Source organism: Boleophthalmus pectinirostris, unplaced genomic scaffold (assembly GCF_026225935.1).
Source record: "Boleophthalmus pectinirostris isolate CB_2022bp ecotype Guang Dong unplaced genomic scaffold, ASM2622593v1 HiC_scaffold_22, whole genome shotgun sequence".
Classification (NCBI taxonomy): domain Eukaryota; kingdom Metazoa; phylum Chordata; class Actinopteri; order Gobiiformes; family Gobiidae; genus Boleophthalmus; species Boleophthalmus pectinirostris.
Window position 1 is genome coordinate 4,132,890 of NW_026571190.1, and position 27,970 is coordinate 4,160,859.

The window sequence follows — 27,970 nt, forward strand, 5'->3', positions numbered from 1 at the left end:
AAAAGTAGTTAAAACAGTGTGAATAAGGTACACTAACTCTTCTTTAGGACCTGCTTCATGCAGTCTTCCTTTATAAACATTGGTGGGGTTTAAAACTGTTAGAGCAGATACCACGGTCTATATTTGAACCTTAATGAATGGCTTTGTTGTAATTTTATTCTTCAGTGTATTTCTTTCGATACTAAACCTGTGGAGCAGTTTGGCCAACCATCGTAATAAAAAAATACTATATAAATAAATGTGAATGATTGATTGATCAAACAAATCCCTGTGCAGATTCCATGTTCCCAGTGGACTTCTCAGTGATGACCACGGTGCGACCGGTCAAGGGCTCTCAGGTTTTCCTCTTCTCCCTCTATGACCCTCAGGTATGTTGAACATTTGGATACACTTGAGATGCTTTGTCAAATGTTGAATGTAACATTTTACAGTTTTCTCATTAGAAGCTCCATGTGTGACAAGCTGAAAGAGTATTGTTGTGTTTTGCAGGGCACACAGCAGCTTGGTGTGGAGCTGGCCCGCTCTCCTGTCTTTCTGTATGAAGATCATAATGGCCAGCCCAGCCCAGACTTGTACCCCATCTTCAGAAAAGTCAGTCTGGCTGACGGAAAGTGGGTAACTACACACACACAGTGTACATGTGAAGGGTGCAAGGGCTTGGGAACATCATGCAGTTTAATGGTCCTTTCTCAGTGTTCTTATAAAATAAATTATTACAGTTAGAAAAAAGTAGCACAAAGTCATAATCTGTATTTCAAGCTTTGTCATGAGCAGAACAAACAGGAAGTGGTAGAAAGATGAATACACTTTGTATGGGTTGAGCCCAAGTTTGACTCTTACAAATGATGCATTGATGCTCTAAATAGAATAGCAAGAAGTAAGACTTATTTTAACTCACCCCTGTGTCAGAAAAGACATTTAAGGAAAATTAAAGAAATGCTGCTTCCTTGTTCATAGTCAGTGAAAGATAACATCATGGCCTACTGTACATACAACATGAAAGCAATTAAAGATGAATAAACACTTTGCTCTCTCTCTTCTAGCTCAGTTTTGCTTCTTGATTTTTGTGATGTGATGAACACATGTAGCTACAAAATGTCATAGTCCATCTGAAGAGTTTGTGTCCATATACAGAGGTGGACAGAGTGGACAGATAACATGCATTGTTCTCCGGTAGGTGGCACAGAGTGGCTTACAGTGTGGAGGGCCAGTCGGTGACTCTGTACCTGGACTGTGTCAAAGTGGAGACTCTGGAGCTGATGCGAGGCCCTGACCCCCACGTCAGCACTGAGGGGGTCAGTGTGTTTGGGACACGCCTGCTTGACGAAGCTGTCTTTGAGGTGAGACAAACACATGCATGTCTGGGTTCTTTTTGGTTATGGCCTCCATCCTCAGGCCAGTTAGTATTCATCTGACTATATCATTTTGTAATAAAAAAGTAAAGATCAAACCACAATCGAATGAGAAGAGATGGCAGGCTTAGCAGACTTTAGTGTGTCTATTTGCACTTATATTTACAGGTATATGCCTTATAATAGAGTGGTATTTGCACAGTATTCTCTTTGCATGAATTGAATTTCCTTTGGGATCAATAAAGTATTTATGTATCGTGTGGTAAGCTCCTCCTTATGTGGCAGCTTGTTTGATTTATTCAGTCAATGTTGACAGAAGGATCAACATGGGTTATCCAGCATTATTGCCCCCCAGTGGTGACATGTATGTACTGCACGTGTCAGCCGCTTAACTCACAGCTGCACAGTACATGTTATGCATATATTAAAATATTAAACAAAGTTTATCAGATCAGGTAAAACCATGGAGTGCATAGAGCACAGAGGGAGCAGACGCTGATGGAGCTTCTTCAGTTGTGTTTGTGTCTCACCTCAGGCAGTGAGGTAACTCTGGCATTCTCACTCTGACCTTTTGGAGCAGCATTCCCTCGCTCAGGTGGTACAAGTACAAGGCAGTGGGGAGCCAAGCTGTGGTTTGTATGAGCACATCGCAGACTGGAGATGTCTGGCCGTCCAAGAGGTCTGGAGACCATTAACCACGGAGAAACAATAAAAGCAATGTGTTCAGTCACTTTGATCACTGGAGAACAGACGAGACATAACAGTCTGATAAAGATGCAGCGACAGATTTATATATGTCATCTGTGTCATTAAAGGAAACTAGTAGTGTCTATAAAAATACACAAGACATAGAGATATATATATATAGAGAGAGAGGGATTTGTTCTTGAATGATGCTTTGCTCAGGTGCATCTGTTTCACAGGGAGAAATCCAGCAGCTGCTGATGGTGGACAACCCTCGAGCGGCTGAGACCTACTGCCAGGACTACATCCCCGACTGTGAGCACTCTCTGCCCTACAACTCCATCCTGGTGGAGCCGGAAGAGGTGAGGCCACTCCAGCTCTGTCAGTCTGCTCACAACAGCCTGGGATGTGTGTCAGAGACCGGTCCATTGTTGCACATGTGGTTGTTTTGGAGTGCAGATGGTTTGGCATTGCTCCTTACTATGGGGAGACTTTGAAATGGTTTCCACTCCTGGAGCTACACATGTCGTCTGGATCACAGTTCAAACAGGCTGAAGCTTTGGTTTGTGGTTTTCTGAATGTGTTGTATTGTATTGTTGGTGTTACAACAGCAGAAATCTGTGAGTAAAGGATTAGGTAGAGGATTATGTGCCTTTTACTTAGTGCTGAGTGACTGTTGATTTCAAATTTTTAATTCTGAGGCCATGAAAGCATAGCATCAGGCTGGATTATTCAGCTTGTTAAAAACGTTCCTAGTCTGACAGGTGGAGTAAGCCCTCTGAGTGCACTAGTGCCCAGGGCAAAATGTCTTCCCATCCCTCCTGTCACACAGCTCAGCATTGACCCATCACTCTCAGTATTCAATCACCTCTGCAGGTCCGTTTATTAGCACTCTAAGGCAGCTTTGGGAATGTGGTGGGCTTTTTAAACACATACTTACTGTATATAGTACTGTATATATCTATTTTATTATGGGCTTGAAGTTGTAGCCCCCGTGCTGTGGCTTTGGACCCCAGAAATGTTAACCAGATAAAAAATTGTCAGTTTTTTTTTGTTTTTATCCCTTTGAGATAAACAAAAACTCCTTTTCAAGGGAGTCCTTACTAGTCTGAAGACATTTGGATCAGAGCCTGTGCTTCTGTGTCCTCAGCTGGAGCGAATACCAAAGAAACGTGTGGTGGAGGAGTTTGAGGAGTTTGACTACAGCGACCTCTATGATGACCTCTCTGTTTCCACGGTGACTGTGGGGCCCAATATCACTGAGTATGAGGTATGACGCAGACAGTGAAGCGCATGCTGGTGCCTGTGTAACTGTTGTTTATATTGTATCTGTGTATTATTTCATTTTTCTTTGTAGCACACTGAGAGTTCTTGTAATGAAAAGCATGTTAGGAATAAAACATATTATTATTTTTACTTGTACTTGCTTGGAACAGATTGTGGAGTATGAGGACTATGACAACTCTACAGACTACTACCAGGTCAATGAATATGAGTATGAGGAGGAGCACGAGGGCCGCCATGGTCCTGCTGAGAGGGAACAGGCTTACATCCTGGGCCTAGAGGTACACTTTAAACCAATTTAGTCTAACACAAAGAAAGTCACAGTGACATCATGACGCTAACTGCTGTTTGCTGTTTGCAATTTTCTCCTTAGAATATTCCAGAAAAAGGGGAGAAGGGAGAGCCAGCTGTGTTTGGAGTGGTAAGCACACATGTCTTTGAGAAGAACAGATCCATCTACAGCAGTTTACAATGACCATTGTTCAACATAAATAACAGACACAATCTAACATTTGCTAATCTCCACAGGGGACACAAATTGTGGGACCTGCTGGGCCCGAGGGTCCTCAGGTTAGGATGCACACTATATTTTAGATTTGAAGTATTGTTTGAAGTTATAGAATTTAAGTGAATCAGTGATTTGTGTGTTTGGTGACAGGGAGAATCTGGTCCGACTGGAGTCACAGGACCTGTGGGACCTCGAGGAGACCCTGGTGAACTGGTAAGGGGAGCGTTCTTCTGGTATGGCATGTAATGGATGCCCTTTTTAATGTTTCCATCCCTTTAGGGCCCTCCTGGCCGGCCAGGTCTGAGTGGAGCTGATGGGATCCCTGGCCCTCCAGGAAACATCATGCTCATACCGGTAAGTATTGTCCTGTGAGCCCAGGGCTGCACACATATGTAGGGATCTCAGCAAATAGGAACACAACTCCTGAACAATGTGTCTGTGGGAGCTTAGTGGACTAACACACACCACTTTGTAGAAGGTTTTGTATAAAATATGGTAAGAACATGTATAGATTCATTTATTTTCATTTCATGTGCTTGTTGATCTTGATGCATTTATTCTTTAACCCCCCGTAGGTTTTTAATTGTAATACTAAATGGTGACCCACAGAGGGAGCTTTGCCTCTGTGTAACTGTGTGTATGCTAATGTTTGTGTGCAGTTCCAGTCTGGTGGTGACCCAAGAACAGGAACTGTGGTGTCAGCCCAGGAGGCCCAGGCTCAGGCCATTCTGCAGCAGACCAAGGCATCGGCTCTTTACTCCAAATACAGTCTCACACTGTCCATGTCTCCATGTCTCACTAATGCTCCTGTCTCACACTGTCCATGTCTCCATGTCTCACTAATACTCCTGTCTCACACTGTCTCATGTCCACTAATGCTCCTGTCTCACACTGTCCATGTCTCCATGTCTCACTAATGCTCCTGTCTCACACTGTCCATGTCTCCATGTCTCACTAATGCTCCTGTCTCACACTATGTCCACACTCCATGTCTCCATGTCTCACTAATGCTCCTGTCTCACACTATCCATGTCTCTGTCCATGTCTCACTAATGCTCCTGTCTCACACTATCCATGTCTCCATGTCTCACTAATGCTTCTGTCTCACACTGTCCATGTCTAATGCTCCTGTCTCACACTGTCCATGTCTCCATGTCTCACTAATGCTCCTGTCTCACACTGTCCATGTCTCCATGTCTCACTAATGCTTCTGTCTCACACTGCCCATGTCTAATGCTCCTGTCTCACACTGTCCATGTCTCCATGTCTCACTAATGCTCCTGTCTCACACTGTCCATGTCTCCATGTCTCACTAATGCTCCTGTCTCACACTGTCCATGTCTCCATGTCTCACTAATGCTTCTGTCTCACACTGCCCATGTCTAATGCTCCTGTCTCACACTGTCCAAGTCTCCATGTCTCACTAATACTCCTGTCTCACACTGTCCAAGTCTCCATGTCTCACTAATGCTCCTGTCTCACACTATCCATGTCTCCATGTCTCACTAATGCTTCTGTCTCACACTGCCCATGTCTAATGCTCCTGTCTCACACTGTCCATGTCTCCATGTCTCACTAATGCTCCTGTCTCACACTGTCCATGTCTCCATGTCTCACTAATGCTCCTGTCTCACACTGTCCATGTCTCCATGTCTCACTAATGCTCCTGTCTCACACTGTCCATGTCTCCATGTCTCACTAATGCTCCTGTCTCACACTATCCATGTCTCCATGTCTCACTAATGCTTCTGTCTCACACTGCCCATGTCTAATGCTCCTGTCTCACACTGTCCATGTCTCCATGTCTCACTAATGCTCCTGTCTCACACTGTCCATGTCTCCATGTCTCACTAATGCTCCTGTCTCACACTGTCCATGTCTCCATGTCTCACTAATGCTTCTGTCTCACACTGCCCATGTCTCCATGTCTCACTAATGCTCCTGTCTCACACTGCCCATGTCTCCATGTCTCACTAATGCTTCTGTCTCACACTGCCCATGTCTCCATGTCTCACTAATACTCCTGTCTCACACTGTTCATGTCTCCATGTCTCACTAATGCTCCTGTCTCACACTGTCCATGTCTCCATGTCTCACTAATGCTCCTGTCTCACACTGTCCATGTCTCCATGTCTCACTAATGCTCCTGTCTCACACTGTCTCCATGTCTCACTAATGCTCCTGTCTCACACTGTCCAAGTCTCCATGTCTCACTAATGCTCCTGTCTCACACTGTCCATGTCTCCATGTCTCACTAATGCTCCTGTCTCACACTGTCCAAGTCTCCATGTCTCACTAATGCTCCTGTCTCACACTGTCCAAGTCTCCATGTCTCACTAATGCTCCTGTCTCACACTATCCATGTCTCCATGTCTCACTAATGCTCCTGTCTCACACTGCCCATGTCTCCATGTCTCACTAATGCTCCTGTCTCACACTGTCCATGTCTCCATGTCTCACTAATGCTTCTGTCTCACACTACCCATGTCTAATGCTCCTGTCTCACACTGTCCATGTCTCCATGTCTCACTAATGCTCCTGTCTCACACTGTCCATGTCTCACTAATGCTTCTGTCTCACACTGTCCATGTCTCACTAATGCTCCTGTCTCACACTGTCCATGTCTCACTAATAGTTCTCTGTCTCCTTACAGCTTGCTATGAAGGGCCCTCCAGGACCACTTGGACTGAGGGGACGTCCGGGGCCTCTGGTACCGTCACTGCTCGTTTTTACTATATTTCTGCACATGTTTGCATATTGCTTCACTAATGTCTGCGTGTCTCATGTTCAGGGAGGTCCAGGCCCTTCAGGACTCAAGGGGAGCAATGGAGAGATGGGGCCAGCTGTAAGTATACCCCATCACAAAGCAGCGCTGCTTTCACCTTTACACAGACACAGGAGTCTTGACCTGGTTCTGTTCTCCGCACAGGGTCCTCCTGGACTTACAGGCATTCCAGGTCAGAATGGGCGGCCAGGAAAAAGGGTAAAGCTCCTCTCTTTTGTTCTTTATTATCAACACACTAAACCTGTGTGATAGTGCTGTAACATCTTATGTGTGTGTTGTAAGGGCCGCTCGGGGTCAGACGGCGGGAGAGGGGCTATCGGAGAGCCAGGAGCAAAGGTGAATACAGCACATGAAACATGCATCTTCAAACACACAGTGTGAATGTAAATAAGTGTGACATCAAGGTTACTCTTGTGTCAGGGGGACCGGGGCTTTGATGGACTGCCGGGTCTTCCTGGGAACAAAGGGCACAAGGTGAGAGAGTGAAAGCTGAAGACATGTACCAGTGTAGATGTAAATGATGGACTTGTATTGTGTGTGTTTATTTCAGGGAGACAGAGGGAAGCCTGGGCCTGTGGGGCCTCCTGGACTATTAGGGGAGAAGGTCAGAGTTTGTTCTTATTTAGAGGATTTTATCTTGTGCATGTCACAGTGTAAAGTTATGACTTTGTGCAGGGCTCAGAGGGGCCATCGGGTCCAAGAGGAGCTCCAGGTGATGCTGTGAGTTACTCTATATCTCTTTTAACAGCTATTTCTATGTTGTAATTTTGCAAATGTACTTCACATAATAGGCCTTGTTCTATGTACAATATTTCACATGATTTCTTTCTATAGAGAGAGTACAGTTACAACTCAAAGACTGCAGGAATAGACCATTATGGTGCATTTCCCCATAACATATTTAAAGTGCTTATTTGAGCACAGTAGAGAGTACATCATAAATGAATATATTCTATTGCTGTACAGTACACTATGTGTAAAGAGTCGTCTTCTTTTGGAGGCAGTGTATTTCTGTGACATTTATTCTACTGTGTTCCTTAGGGCGCCAGAGGTCTGACTGGACCCAGAGGCCGACCAGGCCCCCCAGGACAGCCTGTGAGTATCACTTGTTCACCTTAATGCTTATCCCACTAACTCGCTGTGCTAACTCAAGTCCTGTTCATTTGCAAAGTTCTGCATGTAAAAGTATAGTCATGGTGTGAATGAGTACTCTAAGTGCATCTTAAATCTGAGGTCTCTGCGTGGTTCACTTGAGTCCTGGGCCTGGCACAGCTCAAATGTGGTGATATTTTCAAATTAATTTTATCCAAATGCAAGCCACACACTCATCATAGGTATTCTTCAGCAAAAGCTTCATTAGTAAGGACCACACCACAGTATGTAAAAATCTTCATTAGAGCAGATATAAGGGATGCATGATGCTGAGTACAGGACGCAGTAGCATAGGCTGAGGGGGATGAGACGGGAGGCGGTTCTGTGCATTCCCTCTCCCTTACATACTTCTGTACCTCCAGAGATAACAGCTCATCAGAGCAAGTGTGAGGTTGTAGAAAGTGACCAGCAGTGTAGAGAAACTTCCTGGATTTAAATAGGGTTGCTGGGAAAAAGGGAGGTGCAGGTGAGGAGCCACAAGGTGTCACCAGGATGAGCTGGGGTGGCTTCAGGGTATGGCTCTGCTCAAAACATTGAATAATGCTATTCTAAAGACTTGGTCACATAAACTTGTTATGATGATTATGATTCATCAGCAGTGATAATAATATCAGCATTTATGCAGGTAATGTGTGCTCAACATTGAGTCAACTCTAAATGCTCTGCATCTGTCAGCCAGCTCTCCCTTGCTCTCTCCCCTTCTTACCCCCTCCCTCTTTCTCTGCCTCTCTCTCTCTCTCCCTCTCTCTCTCATCCTGTCTCTCACTCTGTCTTTCCCTCTTTCTCATTGTCTCTCACTCTTTCTTTCTCCCTCACTTTCACTTCACTCACAGTGTGACAAACAGAAGCAAGTCTGTGGACAAGAGGGGTGAAACAAGATGACCGTAGCAGGACAGAAAAGGTTCTGAAAGTCTCAAAACCAAGAGGAACACAAACCATATAATTATTCTAAAATATATAGAGCTAAACATTTACTCTAAAAGTCTAAAATACAATTTGCAGTAAACATGACACAAATATGTGGATCAGCTGTACAAAAGAATGTGTGTGGTGGGTATGAATGATCGCCTGCTCATCCATTGCACAACACTTAGTGGTTCACCCATCCTTAAACGGGAGGAATTCAATCAAACTGAACACAATCCAAGTTGCTTTGTATCCAGTTCCTGTGCCCACATCTGATAGTGCATTTGTTAACATGGTGTTAATGGGATTCTTATCTCATCTGAAATGCATGTGTGTCAGGTAGAGAAGTGTGTGTTTGCCCGAGGCTATGGCTCTGCTTTCTGAATATATTATGTGTGCACTTGTACATGCAGGTTTAAGCATGCTCCCATAAGAATAGATGATCATAGATTTGTGGGAGTTCAAGTTCCCTTTTGACTAGCTCAAGCTGTTAAGAATATTTGTTTATACAAATGTGTATTGTGTGGTTTTGACTAGGCTAAATCTGATGCTTAAAGCACACACAGATCACATTTGTCAGTTATGGTGTTAGAGTCACAATGCCAGGGCTAATTACTGTATGCACTGCTTTTCTACACAGGGCGTCCGAGGAATAGATGGGGTCCAAGGTTCAAAGGGAAACATTGTGAGTATCATAAAAGCACTATGATATCTGACATGAGCAGTGAGCAGGTACAGACTCATTCTGTCTGTGTTTTTACAGGGAGCTCCCGGAGACATTGGAGCACCGGGACAACAAGGCAACCCTGGCATCCTGGTACACAGTAACAAAGATGACTAATGTGTAGTTGTGTACATGTACTCATGTTACTGTCTCCTGTGCTCTAGGGCTTTCCTGGACCTCAGGGACTGGTGGGACATCCAGGAGAAAAGGTGCTGTTTTACACCTGCTTATAGTCTGCTTTTATGGGGAAACTGCTTATTGTTGTGTTGTTGTACAGGGCCCTCAGGGAAAGAAAGGAATGCCCGGTTTACCAGGAAACGATGGGCCCCCAGTAGGTATCACCCACTGTACTGTTACTCACCAGGCGGACTCAGGATTAAATATGTCCTCTGTCACAGGGCCATCCTGGAAGAGAGGGAACGGCTGGAGAGAAGGGGCTGCCTGTGAGTCCACTGCACCTGCCCACAATACAATCCCTTTAAGTGTTCTCTTCCAGAAACACTGGAATATGTTTTACTGCACATTTAGACACATTTGCTTTGGTGTTTTACAGTGTAATAATTATGAAAAAAAACAACAACTTTGATTGTGGTTTTATAATCACTGTTGGATAAAGTTGAACCTATTTTTAGGGGACTTCAGGAGTTCAGGGGCCTGTGGGATACCCTGGTCAGCGTGGGGTTAAGGTACATGCTTTGATTTCCCTCACAGCAACAGAAATAATGTATTGTATTTACCAGCCTATGTCTGTGACAGGGAGCAGATGGACTGCGAGGACTAAAGGGCAGCAAAGGAGAGAAGGTAGGAGAGACACAAGATATGTAGAAGTGATTGAATATGATGAATTTGAATGTGCTCCATTGGTATCCAAACCTGTATTTAAGCTTCATATTAGAATTCTTTGAAATGTTATGACTTCTCTTTTATTCTGTGGTTTATTCAAAAGGTTGTGTGGTAAAGAGACTCTCTGTCCTCACAGCAAAATGATCCTGGGTTTGGTTTGTGAAGTGTTTGTGTTCTTTCCCTTTGGGGAAGCACTGCTGTAATGAAGTCAAATGTAGGGAACCTAATTCCCTGTGGGGACAGTATGGACTGGAATACCTTAACCATAACCATATTTATGTGTTTAGGGAGAGGATGGTTTTCCAGGGGCAAAAGGGGAGATGGGTGCAAAGGGAGATGTTGGAGATAATGGACTTGTTGGAGCTCGTGGAGAGGATGGACCAGAGGGACCTAAAGGCCAAATGGGCCCCCAAGGAGAGGCTGGTGCTGCAGGCACATCTGGTGAGAAGGTACAGGTCCACTGGCATGTAGCAGCAGTATCATGGACTGTTGTTAAGCAAAAGTGTGCCTCTATGGTTGTCCTCCCTTTCTGTAGGGTAAACTGGGGGTCCCAGGGTTGCCAGGTTATCCAGGGCGTCAGGGACCAAAGGTAAAAACATATTGTTTATCTTGAATCACAGTGAATGCCTAACCAGAGCTGACTCCGTGGTACTGTCTGGTAGGGTTCTGATGGCTTTCCTGGCGTGATCGGAGCTGCAGGAGAAAAGGGCAAAAAAGTAAGTTCTCTCTTGTCACCAGGTCTGTTCTCTAGTCATCCATGTGTGACCTGCTGCACTCTGTGTCTCTGTCCAGGGTCCTGGAGGCCAGCAGGGCAGCGCAGGACAGAGGGGGCCAAATGTGAGTATGCCGCTAACTCAAGAAGACTGTGCTTGCTTTTTACAGATATCCATGAACCACAGCCCATTACTTGCATTGTGAATCTTAAGAAGATGAAGCAGATTAATCAAATGCATAAACAGACATCTGAAGCAGATTAAGCAGCTATTATTATAATATTTTGCAATGAAAATAATTACATTACTGCAAAATGGATAACTACCTTTCTGTTTCCATGAGACAAGCAGGTAGCAAGCCCTCTACCAGAAAGGGTAGGGTCCTGCCCTTCCCCTTTTCTCAATTTTAAATGATGGCCCCCTTTATAAATGTGTATTTCCAACCTAACTAGAATACTATGTACATACACACTCAAACCACTAGGGGGCCACCATGCTGAAAAGTGAGTCTCTTGCGAGGAGATGCAGGCAGTGGAGTTTTTTCTGATTTACCACAGATTATTAATATATGATAAATACAGATTGAGACTCCTATCTTTTTGTTTTTCTGACTTATTGGAGTAACTCAGTGTGTTCTACCTCTTCTCATTCCACCCACAATAAAAATTGAAGCTATTTCTGAATTCTTTACAAATAAATGGCTTTTTGTGATGCTGAGATTAGTTTTGACCTCTGAGTTACTCTGAATGTAACTGCTAACAAGTTAGGAACAGATATCAACTCCAAATACACATATATACACATAAATCATTTTATTTTTAAGTACTGCACAATACTTCATGTGAAGTGAAGGATTTTCTCCACGGTCATTATATAGAAAATAAACCATTAAAGTAAGTAATTACCACAATAAATAATAAAATCTGTTTGTTATGAACTGAAAGTCTAGTTTAGTTTAGTAGATGAACGTTTACACAGGGTAAGTTTGGATGTGATCTGCAGCTGTCAAAGAGGAGGGGGTCTCAGAACTCTACCAGCCCCAATGGCCTGTGCTTCAACTCTCCTCCCTGTAAAACCTGTCTGATACTGGTTTCCTTATGGACGTTTTACCACCATTTTTACTATTCTGTTACATAACTGGGTTCAGCACAAGACCAGACAGTGCGAATCAAGTCACCTTTTCCCAAAAGCTTTTGGTGCTGAAATGTGTTAATAAGGTGTTCTCTGTCAGGGTGCCAGAGGGGCCAGAGGCGCTCGAGGGCCCACAGGGAAGTCTGGGGACAAGGTTAGTGTGATGTCACTCTTTTTGGATAAAGAAACTATTTTCACTTGGTTTAATTGTTATGATTGTTTATTTGCATAGGGCGCATCTGGAAATGACGGGCCCCCAGGGTCTCCTGGTGAAAGGGTGAGCCACAGTGCTCTCTCCTTTTTACATGTACCTATGTTACTCATTAATTCTAATGTGTGTTGCTTTTGGATACATATTTATAGGGACCTCAAGGACCCCAAGGCAGAAATGGGGAGCCAGGACCTAAAGGATCCCCTGTAAGTCAACAGCACATTGTATATAATCGTTTCATTACACTTTACACACTGATTATGATTATCATGTAAATTAATACAGGGTCCTGCTGGAAAAGACGGCCTTCCAGGGCACCCTGGGCAAAGAGGAGAACCAGTGAGAGAAGTTTTAATACATTTCCATCACAGTATGGGATGAGGGGTCAAAAAACAGATAAAAGGTCTAAAATATGTATTTTTAGTATCTATATAGTTATGCTAGTTACTCACAAAAGTGTATTCAGTCTGTAGCACTGTTCTTAAGGAAGAAAGCAGGAGGAAACTAAAGAGTAAACAGAGTTAGCATATAAGGCGTGAGTGACTCTTATGAACACTCTTCTATGTGCTCCAGGGATTCCAAGGCAAAACTGGGCCCCCAGGGCCTTCTGGTGTGGTGGGACCACAGGTGAGAGACTGACACATTTTTATACTTACACAACACCATGTTACATAATCTCTGAATATGTGTGTTTCTATTAGGGGAAGTCTGGCGAGCCAGGACCTCCGGGAGATCGAGGCCATCCAGGGGCACCTGGTGTGCCTGGAGAACATGGTTTGCCTGGTGTGGCTGGAAAAGAAGGTGGAAAGGTATGCCATAAGTATTTACATGGTGTTATTCCAACCCAACTTTATTTGTATTAGGGGTGGGCGATATCTTGATATTTTAAATATGTCGAGATCTTTTTTAAACTCGATATGGATTCTGACATATCGTTTATATCAATATAATGCTTATATTCAATTCTGATTTCGCCGCTTCGCTTATTTGCCATTCTCTATGCGTGCCCCTGCACCCCAGCCTCCCTGATTTTGCTCACTTATGTCTCATTAACTTCTCACTACTGCCATGAATGCCCAAAGTTGGGGCTTTTAGCACCATGAACCTTTTCCACCATTTACAGACAAGGCCATCAGCAGCACATCAGCCCGAAAGAAGCTGAACCGCATTAGGCACAAGGAGTACGCTGTTTATGCAAATTAGCCATGTGGTTTTAAGTTACATAAAAGTTTTAAGGTTTTAAGTTACATAAACGTAAACACGTGTTTAAACACATTATAATCTCAAATGGGCTGAGGTGGCTCTGGAGTCGTTCTGCTTTATATGTTGTAAAATTTAGTAATGTAAAATTTATTTATGTAAAACATTTTAATCAATAATTTGCTGCAGTGTCACTTGTACACAGTGTTGTTCCTTTTAAAATGTATTCCCCTACAGATTACAGATTACATACCCTAAAATGTAGTTTGTAACGTAATCCATTAAATTACCTAAAGTGAGTAACGTAATCTGAATACTTTGGATTACTTGATTTGCTGTAGAGAAACAAAGATGAGGAAATCTTCACATAAGATGTTTTGTCTGATCAAATGAAAATAAAAAGCCCAGACTTTACTGAACCAAATTAAAAGTATTATTGATAGAAGAGGAGGAGACACGTCCACGCAGAATGATTTAGCCCTGTTAAATCCTGGTTTGGACCTGGTATAGACCTGGTTTTAGTCCTGCTTTAGTCCTGGTTTAGTCCTGGTTTAGACCTGGTTTAAACCTGGTTTTAGTCATGTTTTAGTCCTGGTTTAGACCTGGTTTTGAACTGGTTTGGACCTGGTTTTAGACCTGTTTTAGACCTGTTTTAGACCTGGTTTAGACCTGGTTTAGACCTGGTTTAGACCTGGTTTAGTCCTGGTTTAGACCTGGTTTAGACCTGGTTTAGACCTGGTTTTGAACTGGTTTTAGACCTGGTTTTAGACCTGGTTTAGACCTGGTTTAGACCTGGTTTAGACCTGGTTTTAGACCTGGTTTTAGACCTGGTTTAGACCTGGTTTAGACCTGGTTTAGACCTGGTTTTAGACCTGGTTTTAGACCTGGTTTTAGACCTGGTTTAGTGTCCGGCAATGAGTGGAATTACCGAAAAAAAAAAAGAAAAAGGATATAGCCCAAAATGTGAAAACAGGAAAATACCGCAGTGTAATCCATTTATTTCAACAAAGTAACTGTAATCCAATTACCACTCACTGAAACAGTAACTGTAACTGAATACAGTTATAATTTGTACTCTGATTACGTAACTCCGGTACATGTAATCTGTTACTCCCCAACACTGCTTGTACAATAGTGTTTGGAAACGTTGGGTTTGATCTGCAGTGGATTGTGGGATTAAACCTCAGAGCTCCTGACTGCTGGTGAGGAACATGGGTCTGTTAAAATAAGGAACATCCTGAGCTTCCTCTGCTGAAGGAGCTCATGGTTCTGGTTCTGGTTTGGATAACAGAGTTAATGCAAAGATGAGCTTGAGCTGAGTTGTTTTATTTATGAATGAAAATAAGGCAATATATATTATTTCTTTTATTTTACAGTTACATTATTATTTATGTAATCAGGGATTTTTTGTTATCTTAAATGTGGCAGAAGAACTTTGTTCCTACATGAACTGCCCAACTCTTGCATTTCAATAAAAAAAAAAAAAACTTGTGGAATTTGGCATATTTGTTTTTGCAGTTTGCTGTTTTTTTTTTTCCTGTACAGTTATCGAGATATATATCCTATATCAAGATGTAGCAAAATATATCAAGATATATATTTTTACTCCATATCGCCCAGCCCTAATTTGTATGGTACATTTTACCAACACACAGTCTCCAAAGTGACACACAGACGAGGCACATTGAATAAAGTAAAGCATAACAAATAAATAAGTTAATAAAAAATTAAATAAAGTTAATAAAATAAAATACAAATAGAAAAGTAGAAAAATCTATAAAAGACAGTAGAGGACCACTTGGCGTTATTCATATACTGTAGTGTTATTCACATAGAGGTATTTACACTCACAAACTCTATGTTTTTATCCTCAGGGAGACCCAGGGTTACCAGGGACATCAGGGAAAAACGGCCCAGCAGGACTGAAGGGGTTCCGAGGGAGCAGAGGAGCTCCAGGAGTCATGGTAATACTTCACTATTCTTTTCTTTATGCTGCTGGGACTTTCACTGAAGTCAGAAGATTCTGAGATAAAGATTTTGTGTATGTTTTCAGGGTCCTCCAGGACTGAAAGGAGGCTCTGGACCTAATGGACTGCCAGGAGCTATTGTACGTTTTCCCCATTTCACATTTACACCATTTCAGACATAATAAGCAAAGCAGTATTAACTGAAATAAATTAAATATCAGTGGTGCCAAACAATGTATCAATAATAACAGGTTACAAAGGAGGACAATATTAATCATTGATAACAATACAAATAAGAAAAGAATTTATTTGTCATGATTCTCCTGTACATCTTACTCACTGTGAACCCTGATGTATGTTGACAGGGAGCGACAGGTGAAAGGGGCCCGCCAGGACCTGCAGGGGCCATAGGTCAGCCGGGCCGGGCTGGAGCCATAGGAGGACCAGGACCCATGGGAGAGAAGGGGGAACCTGTAACTATCTCTGACTTTGTGAATGTGTATCCTCTGTACCCACTGCTGTAACTGAGGAAGGCTTTGTGTCCTAGGGCACGAGCGGACCCATTGGACCTGCAGGTCAGGATGGAGAGCAGGGTCCTGTGGGCATGCCCGGGGCAACAGGCCCCGCAGGTCCCCCAGGAGATGATGGAGACAAGGTAAAGTATATTTATCCTCAGGGTGTAGGACTTGTCCCTGTGAATGATAATAAATGCTGGTGCTTTGTTTTTCAGGGAGAGCAGGGTGGACCTGGACAGAAGGGCAGCAAAGGAGACAAAGGAGAAGCTGTGAGTTCACTGGACAGTATATTGTATACAGAACCTCTCTATCCCTCTGTCTTATCATGTGTTACATTCACACTCTCTGTCTAACAGGGACCTCCAGGGCCCGCGGGGCCTCAGGGGCCTGTGGGGCAGTCTGGACTTCCTGTAAGTGCAAAACTAACTGAACAATACAAATAAGTGACACATGCTCTAGGATTGCTTGCTAGAAACGTTTATACAATTAATGTTGGATCAAATATTTATAAGTCACAGAAGATCACAGTTTGTAAATGTCATGTCATAAACACTATGAAGATGTGTCTTTATGTTATGTTAGGGGGTGGATGGGCTGTCTGGTCCAAGGGGGCAGCAGGGCATGTACGGGCCAAAAGGAGATGAGGGCCTGAGGGGTTTCAAAGGCTCCCGAGGACCCATCGGATTACAGGTAATAGATTCTTATCTGACAAGGGCACTGAACATAAGTTTCACAGACTTTGTTGACAGGGAATGCCAGGGACTCCCGGAGAGAAGGGCGAGAGCGGACATGTCGGACTCATGGTGCAGTCTCCATTTAATGAAGCCATTTCACAACTCAGTGCTTTGACCTCATGTTCTTATGCACTTTGTTTCTGCTTTAGGGTCTTCCAGGTCAACAAGGTCCTGTTGGCTCTCAAGGTCCAGTAGGGGGACAGGTTAGTGAGACCTAAATGGTTTTTACTCCACATACATACACATACTCACTCCAACATACAGTGCTTTGGAACAATAAAACTCTGCTTACCCATTTTACTTCTGTGTAAACACCAGGCACATCCCAGAGGCCTCTTCAGAGGTTAGGCTGTTGTTAGTGTTTTCTCAGTATTACTTACATTTAGTGGTCAATATTTGACATTAGTCATGTGGCCTGTGGGCTGTGACTTGAGCAACAGTAATGTCCTAAGATGGCCGGACAAACGCCACAGCAAACTCAAGTTACTAATTTGTTTAGTCCTTGTTATACAAATAATTTGTTTAAAGCCACACTGTGTAACTTGCTGGAGATCATACGTGACCTGCATGATTCCATGAAAATAGAAAGTTAAACCCATACTTGGATGATGGCTGAAGTTTGTTATAGCCAGAGGAACAATATTTTCATAGAGACACGCAGGAAGAGGCCTTCCTCCAGGCTAAGTAAAAGTCAGGTTTGTGGAGAGGCAAGCCCACTTTCTGACTTATTTTTGACTACAAAATTACAAAAGGGGAGCTTTTAAATTGACCAAAAAATTAAGATATATTTATGTAATACAGTGCTGTAAAGTATAAAAATCACACTTTTGACCACACAAATCCAAACTATTCCTCAACAAATATACATATCCAAAATATATGACCTCTAAATGCATTAGTTATTACGAGATTAGGCGAGTTTGTCCTAGTGTGAGCCTTTCAGTCAAGGACACCATGCTCCACCATATCAAAACAAATATGGCTTCTCAAAGGACAAAAATATCACAGGGGACTGAAAAGCTTGATGGATTTCTGCAGATTCAGTGAGTGTGAATCTGGCTTGATTTGTGACAGAGGGAGTGGTGACCACACTGCTATGCCTGTAGAAATATATCATTCTGGCCTTGCCAGTCAAATTACTTGGTGAAAATGATAGAATAAATAGTTTTTTTTAGAGTTATAACTGAAGAGTTTTCATTCTTATGGTATTACCTTTGCTTATGTCATCATCCCAGTGAGCAAGTAAAATTATAACCTCAATAAAAATTAAGATCGATTGTGTAGTAAATATAATTGTGTGAAGTGTGTTTTAGTGAGTAGAGTAAGTGTGTTGTGGAGTGCTCAGTTCTGTCACATGTCCTCTGCACAGGGCCCACCGGGGCGTGCGGGCATGATCGGGCAGCCTGGCATCGTTGGAGAAAAGGTAAGCAAATAATTTCAAGAACTAAATATCTTTGTCCTCACATATTTTATGATTTAAATGTTGCTGAAACACCTGATGTGTTTAGGGTGAGGACGGAGAGGCTGGAGACCCTGGGCCTGTGGGCTTGGCTGGAAGGACAGTGCGTTTACTTTTAAGATTTCAGATTTTTTTAATGTTTCCTTTGTACTAGTTACTGAGTTACTGAATGTGTTTCAGGGAGAGAAAGGAGACCAGGGAGAGAAGGGTGACACTGGTGCACCAGGAGCAGCTGGCCCCCCAGGAGCCAGGGGCCCCACAGGAGAAGACGGACCAAAGGGGAACGCTGTAAGATTATGGCTGTCAGTGCACATTTGTAAAAGTACATGTCATGAATGCACTGTAGGTAAGTATTGTATTGTTGTGTCCATAGGGTCCTATTGGCCTCACAGGAGATCTAGGGCAGCAGGGAGAGCCTGGGCCCAATGTAAGTCATAAGAGTGGTATTTTGATTTGCTTGAACCCTTGCACTATAAACTGTTTTATATATATATATATGTATATATATATGTATGTATGTATGTGTATATATATATATATATATATATATATATATATATATATATACATATATATACATACATACATACATATATATATATATATATATACATACACATACACATACATATATATATATATATATATAATACTCATGCCTGTGTGTCTATGCAGGGTGTGGACGGTCTGCCAGGTTCTAAAGGAGATACAGGAGAGCCCGGAAAAGCTGTGAGTGTACAGTACAGTACAATATGTTTTAAAATAACAGCTATGATATTTGGTTATTGTTCAGTTAAATGTTCTATTCCTCCATGGTCATATGATAAGAGAAATGTTACATTTGTTTTAGGGACCACCAGGAGCTACAGGAGAGCCAGGTCCTCCTGGAGCCCCAGGACGAAGGGTGGGTTTTACTTTAATTCAGAATCAAGGATTTTGAAATGAATCTATACTCTCATTTTGTCTCTGAAAGCATTTTACCACAGAGCATGCATAGGCAACTCTGGTTGTAAACATGTTAAATGTTTCACAGGGTCACTTGGGAAAACCAGGTCCAGAAGGAAAGCCTGGCCTGAAAGGAGCAAAGGTGCGTTCTAAAGCCTAGAGTGATAGACACAGCTGTATGCACAAAGCAGCTCATAGAGACTATTCTGTGTATTACAGGGTGCTCTGGGACTGGAGGGGCCTTTGGGAAAGACAGGGCCTGTGGGGGGACAGGGCCGCCCAGGAAAAGCAGGACCCCAGGGCCTCAGAGGGATCCCAGGACCAGCGGTCAGTGCTCATCGAACTCACATCAAACAATCACATGGTTTACAGCATTAGAACACGCTTCTGTCTGTGCAGGGAGAACAAGGGCTAAACGGACCTCCAGGCCAGTCAGGACCGCCAGGACCTATGGTAAGAGCTACAATACATCATGTATAACATGTGCACCAACCATGTGTAATTCATGCTCCTTTGTATTCCTTTTCCTCAGGGCCCACCTGGTTTACCAGGACTAAAGGGGGACCCAGGGAGGAAAGGAGACAAGGTGAGACTTTATCCTACATCTGAGGCCTATAGACTTTCAGAGACTACACACAGCCTGTGCTGTGAGAGCACAGCCTTATACAACACATCTACTCAGACTAGAGATGACTGACTAGATATGTGTGGGTGGTGGGTCAAAACCACTGCTGTTGCAGAGGTGTCTTAGCTCTCAAGCCTTCAAACCAGACCCATTCCTCTTTCTCCTGACTATTAACCATTCAAATAAATCATAGAGAATCACATTGAATCAAATGTTATCTTAATGTTCATTGTACCTGTGCACAGGGCCATGGGGGATTGATAGGTCTGATAGGACCCCCAGGAGACAGTGGAGAGAAGGGGGACCGAGGTCTGCCAGGAAACCAGGGCTTGCCCGGAGTCAAAGGAGAGGAGGTACTGACTCTAAACATGTGTATGCTGTGCATTAGCTGTCTATAGCCTGTAGGTGCTTAGTGGATTTGCCTTTGTTAACTGTGTAGAGAGTGTAGCTGTAACTATGTGCTTTATGTTTGGTTGATATTAGGGTCCAGTTGGCCCCCCAGGCCCCCCTGGCCCTCCAGGACCCACTGGTCTTTCTGTGAGTTCACACTCTTTTTCCTCACATCAGTGAATGCAAAAGAGGAAAGTGATAATAATGATATTTTGTGTTCTCAACAGGGTGCCATCGGTGAAAAGGGAGCCAAAGGGAACCAGGTAAAACACATTATACTTTTACTGCTGTGAGTTCTATTGTGCCACATTTAGACTCATGCTTTTGTTTAGGGTCCCATGGGCCAAAGAGGGGACGACGGTCCAGCAGGCCCTCCAGGACTTCCAGTGGGTGCCCTCATGTTGACAAACACATGCATGTATCCTGTCCTGGTGCTTAGACCTGTGTCCTTATGTCTAGGGCCCCACAGCTGCAGGTATCGCCCCTCTGCCTCAGCAGGGCCGCAGGCGCAGGGCCCACCACTCTGTGGACGGGACCACTCTGGAGGGAGAGGAGGCAGACACCATTAACGCAGCAGAGGAAGAGGAGCTCCAAGCAGACCAGCCCGAGAAGAGCGGGAAGGCCATGCAGGAGGTCTTTGCCTCTCTGTCCTCCATGAAGGTGGATGTTGAGGGCCTGAGGAACCCACAGGGAACCTACCTGAGCCCAGCCCGCTCCTGTAAAGAGCTATGGCTGCTCCAGCCCCAGCTGCCCAATGGTACTCACACCACACTGTGTGTTACAATATTGTGTACATGATACTACCCACTGCACAATACACATTTTACACAAAAGGAAACTCACATGTGTAATTACTGACATTGACACCATCAGATCTGTTTTCTTATTTCATGCATTTGCAATGGATTGAAATAATAATAATAATAAATAAATATTAGTATAGTTGTACTGATGTAGTTTTTTACAATGAAAATGAGAACAGAGCTTTTGTACAGACCGCTTGAGCTTGAGGGGGCTTTGTCCTGCTTTAGTGACTAGACATGTAGCATTAGAGCAGCAGTGATCACATGTTGTGTAAACATGTCTGTAAATACTGTTGACTGTATTGCTGTGTAATATGTGGCATGCTCCTCTGACCCAGTGCTTGTGTTTCCAGGAGATTACTGGATCGATCCAAACCAGGGTTGCCACCGAGATGCCTTCAAGGTCTTCTGTAACTTCACTGCACAGGGAGAGACGTGTCTGTCCCCAGACAAGAAGTTCCAGTCGGTTTGTCTGTCTGCTGCCCTTCATATTAGTGTTATTATGTAGGATTAATGGGGATCCATGGTCCATTTTGGTTGATTTCTTGTTCTGATCAGGTGAAGTTAGCAGCGTGGAAAGGAGAGAAGCCTGGCTCATGGTACAGTGACTTCAGGAAAGGCAGACAGGTACGGAATTGTAGTCTACAAAAATAACACTACATGAGTTTAAAAGACTTGTCTTTTTTTTTTCAATAAATGAATGCATTTACAAATGTAAAAGAAAATTGTAGAAATGATCTGTAGAACAATGCCACAGCATCTAAGAAGACTAAGTTTGTTTTTCTTACTGTATGTGAAATCAAACAGCAGATAATGAAAAACAAAACAGTACGTAGAATTTGTGTTAGTCACAGCAAAGACAAACACTAATGGTAGAGTGGGTGCATAGTGGGACATAGGTCTTGAAGAGGCAAACATTTCTTTCAGTAAAACTTGTACCTCAGGTCTCATGTTAGACCATCATTTTATGAGGCATCAATAATGTTTTGTTTTTCCACTTGAATGTTTGATTGAGAATTGATTTCAAACTTCATATCATACCACACCATACCACATATCACACACATTCAACACAACCATTCAACAAATAGAAAATCTACTTGGTTTGAAAGGGGAATAGTGGTAGCTTTCTGTTTTTAGAAATCTTACCCCCACACAACTAAAACAGTGTGACAATACCTTAGAATATTGATTGATTGATTCATTTCGGTCACAGGTATATTCTGACATTATTTCACAGATAGTCATATTTAACATATTTAACATACACAGACTGAAAAGGTGTCGGCTGAAGCTTGAGCTTATTATGCTTACTCTTTATTCCTTTATCAGAGTATCATCTTGACACCAGTTCAGATTCATAAATACAGCAAGAGGAAACAAACAAATTCATGTATCTGCCCAAAACTTCTTTAACTTCTTTTTAAAATGGAAGAGAGTGGTGCGCAATTTGAGGTTTTCTGTACAGTGGTTCCAGAGCTCCACCCCTTCAACAGATTTCCAAAATTTCATAATGTTAGTTCTGATTTTCTTTTTGATAAACATGGCTGTACCTCTGAGCTCATATTGACTATTTTGGGTTTTGAACATATAGTGTAATGATTTTGACTGATGAGACTGTTTTGTACTTTGAACATGATTATTAAAGTGTAAAGGTGGACTAAATTGTAAAATTTCAGAGTTTGAAGGTTTATAAATAATCCATTGGTTGGTTCATTATAAATTGATAATGTGATTGCTCTTATTGCCTTTTTTTGCAAATTAAAGTTTGGATTTGTATTAGACTTATATGTATTGCCCCAAATCTCAGTATAGTAGGTTACGTAGAGCATTATCAGCCAGTTGTATTGTATATACAGTATATTTGTATATAATTGCGATTACATTGAATAATTTGTTTCTAATTTATATATGTGTGATTTTCCAGTTTTGTTGTACTAAATTTCCAATTTTCAAATTTCAAATAACAAAAGTTTGGTCTTTTTCAGATTAAATGATAATTTATTTGCATTAAACCATCTTATTTGCATTTTCATTGTTTAAAAATTGTAATGTATTAGATATTTTTCCCACAAGATAATTCAAATTCTCCCCTGAAATGATACTGTTTGCAAATGGTCTGCAAAGACTGCAAATTTTAAAAGACACATAGTTTATTAATAACAGTATGAAAAGTGTGGATCCCAATATTGACCCTTGTAGAACCCCACGTTATGTTTCCATAGTAAGATTTCATGAACCTGCTTGTCTCTCAAACAGTCCTTTAACTAGATTCATGTTACTCCCCTGATGATGTCATTTTTCATCCAATAAAAAATGATTGTTATGCCACACTACAAATCCAGCTGTCCACAGGCCTGTGACCTGTCTCATGTGTCTGGTGTTTGCAGTTCTCCTACTCAGGCTCTGATGGAACTCCAGTCCACGTAGTGCAGCTCAACTTTCTCAAACTCCTGAGCGTCACAGCCAAACAGAGCTTCACCTACCACTGTCTCAACTCGGCAGCCTGGCTCGACAGCGCCACCCACAGCCACCAGTATGCACTGCGCTTCAGAGGGAGCGACGGAGAGGAGCTCAAACAGGAGAACACGCACTACATCAATGCACTGTACGACGGCTGTCAGGTGAGATCAATAGATGATTATATGTTCTAGCATAGAGGTATTGAGGAGCTGTTTCCTATTCTTACTTCAAGAATAATTAATAATGCAGAACTATCCTTAACAATAACTAAAATCTAATTCTGTAAACACTCATGGGGATCTGCTTTCCTTATGGGTACAAAAATCCTGTCACCGTGACATAAATCCTGTCTGGACTTAAGACCTCAAAAACCAGGGAAACATATTTGTGTGTGTGTGTGTGTGTGTGTGCAGAGTCGCTCGGGACAGGAGAGGACAGTGTTGGAACTGGACGCTCCTCACTCTAACTCTCTGCCCATCGTTGATGTGGCCGTTTCTGACTTTGGAAATGGAAACCAGAAATTTGGGTTCCAGGTGGGTCCTGTCTGCTTCAATGGTTAAGCTGAGAACTTTAAGGACACAGAGCCATGGACACTTTGTACCAGCAGGGAACGAACTGAATCCTATATTTATAACAGATTGACCTTCAGCAGTGTTGTTTTTGCCACATAAATCTATGGCAACAATGATGTCATGTTGTACATATGAGATATACTGTTGATATGGAGGTTCTCCCAGAACAGCTTTGGTTCCACCAAGCAGCCTGGTACGAGTCAGTTCAGTGCAGCTGCCTCATGTAGTGTCCCAGATTCTCCAGGCCTCCAGGGGGAGCACAGAGCCACAGGCCATCTGTATGCTTCTTCAAGCACAAAGAAAACACTGCTACATCCAAAACGTCCCTCACACAAAGCTCACACTAACTGCCTTTAGCCCAGAAGAACATGAAAGGCACATGCGCGGAGCCTCTGTCCAAAACTAGTGCAGCTCGAGTTTAGATGGTCCATCTTCTACTGTGCATCACAGTGGGACATGCAGCTCCAGCCTCTGACCTCATTGTAAACGATTTCACCTCTGCTGTTCGGCTCGTATCTCCACATGTGGATTTAAAGTGGAACTAAACTCTAGATCCTTTTATCGCCACTAAACTGTGTATATGGTGTTTTAATGGTATTTTCTACTGTTCTTAGTGATTTTTTGGCAACTTAATTGCAAACTAAGTAATACTGCAATTTCCACATCCACATGACATCACACAGGACTGCCCTGAGTGCAGCCACGGGTTTCTGATACAAACACTGGCTGCAGGGGTGGAGTTTGACGTGTGGATACCTGTTAGACCAATCACACTGTTCCTTATACCTCCAGATCCCCGCCTCCCCCACTCTCCCCTTTAGTCCTCCAGACCCCTCCCCCCTCACTCTCCCCTTTAGTCCTCCAGACTCCTCCCCCTCACTCTCCCCTTTAGTCCTCCAGACCCCTCCCCCTCACTCTCCCCTTTAGTCCTCCAGACCCCACCCCCCTCACTCTCCCCTTTAGTCCTCCAGACCCCTCCCCCCTCACTCTCCCCTTTAGTCCTCCAAACTCCACCCCCTCTCTCACTTACCGCTGTTGTGAAACATTTTAATCACGTGTCAGTGTAGTCTTTGTGGCTCAACCAATCACAGTCCTTGAATTTAGCAGAAATTCAACGTGTAGTGACTTTTTGGTCGAGGTACACGTGCGCGGCATGTACACTGTGTTCGTGTACTGGGCATACTGCTAGTTTAGCAGCTCTGTTTGAAATGTGGTTGTGGGCGGGGTTTAGGGGTTTAGTCCCACTTTAAACTGAACACTGTGCTCACATCAGACCAGCTGCATTGAACCACACTGCACCGATGAAAACTCTAATCATGAATTACATGATTGGGAATCATAATACTGTATTTAGTTTAGTTATTTAATATTTGATTTCTTTGTTATTTCTCTTCAGTTCCTTGTGCAGTGTGCTTGTGCCAGTCCTCTTGGTGCAAACAAGGCCTAAGGGGTTACATGCAATAAACCATTTCTCAATATTTGATGGACAAATACTGTCCCAAATCAAACCTCATGTTGTTGATTGTTCTAATGTATAATATGTTGTTGACGGTGCTATGAGTGGCTCCACTGGGAGTGCAGTCTTTGTAAAGGGGATCTGGGACATTGCCTATTCAATTGTGAAGCCTTGTTTTTTTGTATTTTATAATTCTATATAACTGAACTGTAATTATTTCTTTTTGTTCTTTTTTATTGAAGGTGAATGTTATTTTAATAAAAGTACAGAATTTACTTTTATATTTGACTAGTTTTTTTCTTATATGCAGAACATTTTGTACTTTATTTGTAAGTTCATTATCCTGTAAGTTGAGTTTGAGTTGATTTAGTGAACACATCTTTAAAGGGTCCATCTCATGCAAAATCAACTTTTCAGAGCTTTCTACCTTCTAAGAGTGATGTGTGGGCCTTGTATTTGTCGCCGAAGTGGTTTTTAGATTGATTTGGCATTTTTTAAAACAAATTGCAGTGTATTTCTGCCACCCTCCCACGTGATAACAAACTAAAGCTGCTACAACAATGACACGGCAGCTCCACCTATGACACGTTTGACGTAACAGAAAGCACTTCGCACCTGCCCCCCTCCCCCGCACATCGTCTGACAATTCCCACATGAACACCTAAACAAAAGCGACAGCAGAAGCTCATTGTTCTACACTGCAGTGAACACGATATAATAAGTTGATCTACTAGTGTTTATTAATACTTTACCAATCAGTAATGTTCAGCTGATGTGGACGCGGTGCTTGAGCTTCGTGCTCCTCAAAGTCCTCGTCCGATTCCGGGTCCAACACATGCGGCTGAACGCGCTGTATCTCCATGATGAATAAAAGTTTATTCCTGCCATTATCAGGGTGCACGTCTGTCTCCCCCTCCCTCCCTGAGATGGGCGGAGGAAGGGCGGCTCACTCGTCGCCTACATCACGTTTGGAGGGCGGAGCCTGTGCTTTCTCAGGACGGGCGGGGGGATGAGCAATAGTCAGACTTTCATAGTTCCTTTCATAGTTCCTGGTCTGTGACTGTCTCCAAGAAATCAGTAAGATTTATTGATGGGCGAATGGAGCCTCGTGAAGCATTGACACCTCAGTCGCAATATTGTCTCAAATGGTTGGACGTGTTTGAGGCCTTGGAGAAACACTGACCTCTAGTGGACAAATTTAACCATTGGCCGCAGGTGTCTCAGCATCGATTAAGTGTTGTTAGTGTAAAACAATACTGTGCAGAGCGACACCGTACTGAACAACAACAATAATAATGATGATTTAAAATAATATGTAAAGAGCAACATAAATAGCAGCTGTAAATAAGAAAGTAGGTGATCTTGTTCGGTGGAATTAGATCAAAGTGATCCCAAACCATGGATCACTTTTTTCCACTTGTAGATGCCATGGAAAATGAAACAAATGCCAAAAGTCGCCAAAAGTCACCAAAATCACCACTAACCTCACACAATACTCCTCACTACCCAACATTTTTAACAAATATTGCTGCATCTTTTATACTGTAGCAGTTTAGCGCTCGTCAAACCACAGAAGTGCGCTGAACACTCTGAAGCACTTTGAACCAATCACAGAGTGGAACATTCACTGAGCCAATGAAACGTTTCGATACACTGAAGTGATGGACACGCAGAGCGAAGCAGTAGGGGGAGGGACCCACACTTCCACACTTTAGTCACATGAGCGGCTGGTGGCAGTGCTTCAGAGCAATTTGTTTCAGAAAGAACGAGTCGTGCTCCAGAGCTCCGTCTCATTTGCCCATCACTAGTAAGATAACTTTAAGATAACTATTGTGTAATGGATGTTCCAAAACCCAAATTGTGCTTGTTTATGTGCAGAAGATACAGTGTGAAAAGAGTTATTTTGCATGAGATGGACACTTTAAAGGTGCAGTATGTAATTTCTGGTTGAGGGTTCACCACCTGCCTGTCTCCATGGAGATATTGTTTGATTCTAACCTGTAACTTGGCCCTGTGTCACCTGCTTTTCATCACAGATATATGTTTAATGCCAAAAACAAACCAAAAATTGGAAAATAAGTGAATCAAAAACAACAACATGGGGACAAGCAGGTGGTTTCTATACTCTGAATTTATTGTTGGTCTAGTCCAGGTTGTACTTTTCAGAATCAAACCTTTTTGAGCTCATTCATTTTTCCATCCATCCATTTTCATCCTCTTATCCGGGGTCTAAGCAGATCCTCCCAGACTTCCCTCACCCTGGACACTTCCTCCAGTTCTTCCGGGGGGATCCGGAGACGTTCCAGGTCCGGAACAGACTCCTTCCCCTCAGCTGCCTCCTCTACTCTCATATGACTGAGCTTGTTTGCTTGTTTGTTTGTGTGGCAAAAATAGAATAGACTATGTTACAAAAGCATTTTATTCATAACTGTTGAAACATTGTAACGCTCAAAACTGAGAATGTCCTTTTTTTACTCGTACATTTTTGTTCTCCTGTGTACTGTATATGATGTAAGTTGGTGTAATTGGCTAACTCTCTTCTCTTCGC

The 27,970-nt window shown here is 42.8% G+C and overlaps 1 protein-coding gene across 1 annotated transcript in view; it reads left to right on the top strand.

Annotated features, from left to right (window-relative positions):
• The window catches only part of LOC110153532 (collagen alpha-1(XI) chain-like), a 40,895-nt gene extending 16,941 nt beyond the window's left edge, over window positions 1-23,954 (top strand). The window contains exons 5-68 of the mRNA XM_020917439.2: window positions 277-368; window positions 490-611; window positions 1,178-1,340; window positions 2,276-2,398; window positions 3,187-3,306; window positions 3,473-3,601; window positions 3,694-3,741; window positions 3,849-3,890; window positions 3,979-4,041; window positions 4,108-4,182; window positions 4,488-4,571; window positions 6,482-6,538; window positions 6,620-6,673; window positions 6,758-6,811; window positions 6,896-6,949; window positions 7,034-7,087; window positions 7,164-7,217; window positions 7,289-7,333; window positions 7,655-7,708; window positions 9,312-9,356; window positions 9,435-9,488; window positions 9,560-9,604; window positions 9,673-9,726; window positions 9,794-9,838; window positions 10,028-10,081; window positions 10,152-10,196; window positions 10,526-10,687; window positions 10,774-10,827; window positions 10,901-10,954; window positions 11,031-11,075; window positions 12,183-12,236; window positions 12,315-12,359; window positions 12,446-12,499; window positions 12,579-12,632; window positions 12,867-12,920; window positions 12,995-13,102; window positions 15,368-15,457; window positions 15,547-15,600; window positions 15,826-15,933; window positions 16,008-16,115; window positions 16,191-16,244; window positions 16,332-16,385; window positions 16,558-16,665; window positions 16,725-16,778; window positions 16,859-16,912; window positions 18,079-18,132; window positions 18,218-18,271; window positions 18,349-18,456; window positions 18,542-18,595; window positions 18,844-18,897; window positions 19,019-19,072; window positions 19,202-19,255; window positions 19,333-19,440; window positions 19,513-19,566; window positions 19,646-19,699; window positions 19,984-20,091; window positions 20,222-20,275; window positions 20,356-20,391; window positions 20,461-20,514; window positions 20,588-20,885; window positions 21,285-21,397; window positions 21,490-21,558; window positions 23,322-23,555; window positions 23,808-23,954. Of these exons, the coding sequence (XP_020773098.1) occupies window positions 277-368; window positions 490-611; window positions 1,178-1,340; window positions 2,276-2,398; window positions 3,187-3,306; window positions 3,473-3,601; window positions 3,694-3,741; window positions 3,849-3,890; window positions 3,979-4,041; window positions 4,108-4,182; window positions 4,488-4,571; window positions 6,482-6,538; window positions 6,620-6,673; window positions 6,758-6,811; window positions 6,896-6,949; window positions 7,034-7,087; window positions 7,164-7,217; window positions 7,289-7,333; window positions 7,655-7,708; window positions 9,312-9,356; window positions 9,435-9,488; window positions 9,560-9,604; window positions 9,673-9,726; window positions 9,794-9,838; window positions 10,028-10,081; window positions 10,152-10,196; window positions 10,526-10,687; window positions 10,774-10,827; window positions 10,901-10,954; window positions 11,031-11,075; window positions 12,183-12,236; window positions 12,315-12,359; window positions 12,446-12,499; window positions 12,579-12,632; window positions 12,867-12,920; window positions 12,995-13,102; window positions 15,368-15,457; window positions 15,547-15,600; window positions 15,826-15,933; window positions 16,008-16,115; window positions 16,191-16,244; window positions 16,332-16,385; window positions 16,558-16,665; window positions 16,725-16,778; window positions 16,859-16,912; window positions 18,079-18,132; window positions 18,218-18,271; window positions 18,349-18,456; window positions 18,542-18,595; window positions 18,844-18,897; window positions 19,019-19,072; window positions 19,202-19,255; window positions 19,333-19,440; window positions 19,513-19,566; window positions 19,646-19,699; window positions 19,984-20,091; window positions 20,222-20,275; window positions 20,356-20,391; window positions 20,461-20,514; window positions 20,588-20,885; window positions 21,285-21,397; window positions 21,490-21,558; window positions 23,322-23,555; window positions 23,808-23,954 (4,958 nt within the window). The remainder of the gene's footprint in view (window positions 1-276; window positions 369-489; window positions 612-1,177; window positions 1,341-2,275; window positions 2,399-3,186; window positions 3,307-3,472; window positions 3,602-3,693; window positions 3,742-3,848; window positions 3,891-3,978; window positions 4,042-4,107; window positions 4,183-4,487; window positions 4,572-6,481; window positions 6,539-6,619; window positions 6,674-6,757; window positions 6,812-6,895; window positions 6,950-7,033; window positions 7,088-7,163; window positions 7,218-7,288; window positions 7,334-7,654; window positions 7,709-9,311; window positions 9,357-9,434; window positions 9,489-9,559; window positions 9,605-9,672; window positions 9,727-9,793; window positions 9,839-10,027; window positions 10,082-10,151; window positions 10,197-10,525; window positions 10,688-10,773; window positions 10,828-10,900; window positions 10,955-11,030; window positions 11,076-12,182; window positions 12,237-12,314; window positions 12,360-12,445; window positions 12,500-12,578; window positions 12,633-12,866; window positions 12,921-12,994; window positions 13,103-15,367; window positions 15,458-15,546; window positions 15,601-15,825; window positions 15,934-16,007; window positions 16,116-16,190; window positions 16,245-16,331; window positions 16,386-16,557; window positions 16,666-16,724; window positions 16,779-16,858; window positions 16,913-18,078; window positions 18,133-18,217; window positions 18,272-18,348; window positions 18,457-18,541; window positions 18,596-18,843; window positions 18,898-19,018; window positions 19,073-19,201; window positions 19,256-19,332; window positions 19,441-19,512; window positions 19,567-19,645; window positions 19,700-19,983; window positions 20,092-20,221; window positions 20,276-20,355; window positions 20,392-20,460; window positions 20,515-20,587; window positions 20,886-21,284; window positions 21,398-21,489; window positions 21,559-23,321; window positions 23,556-23,807) is intronic.
• Window positions 23,955-27,970: the final 4,016 nt, after the last annotated feature.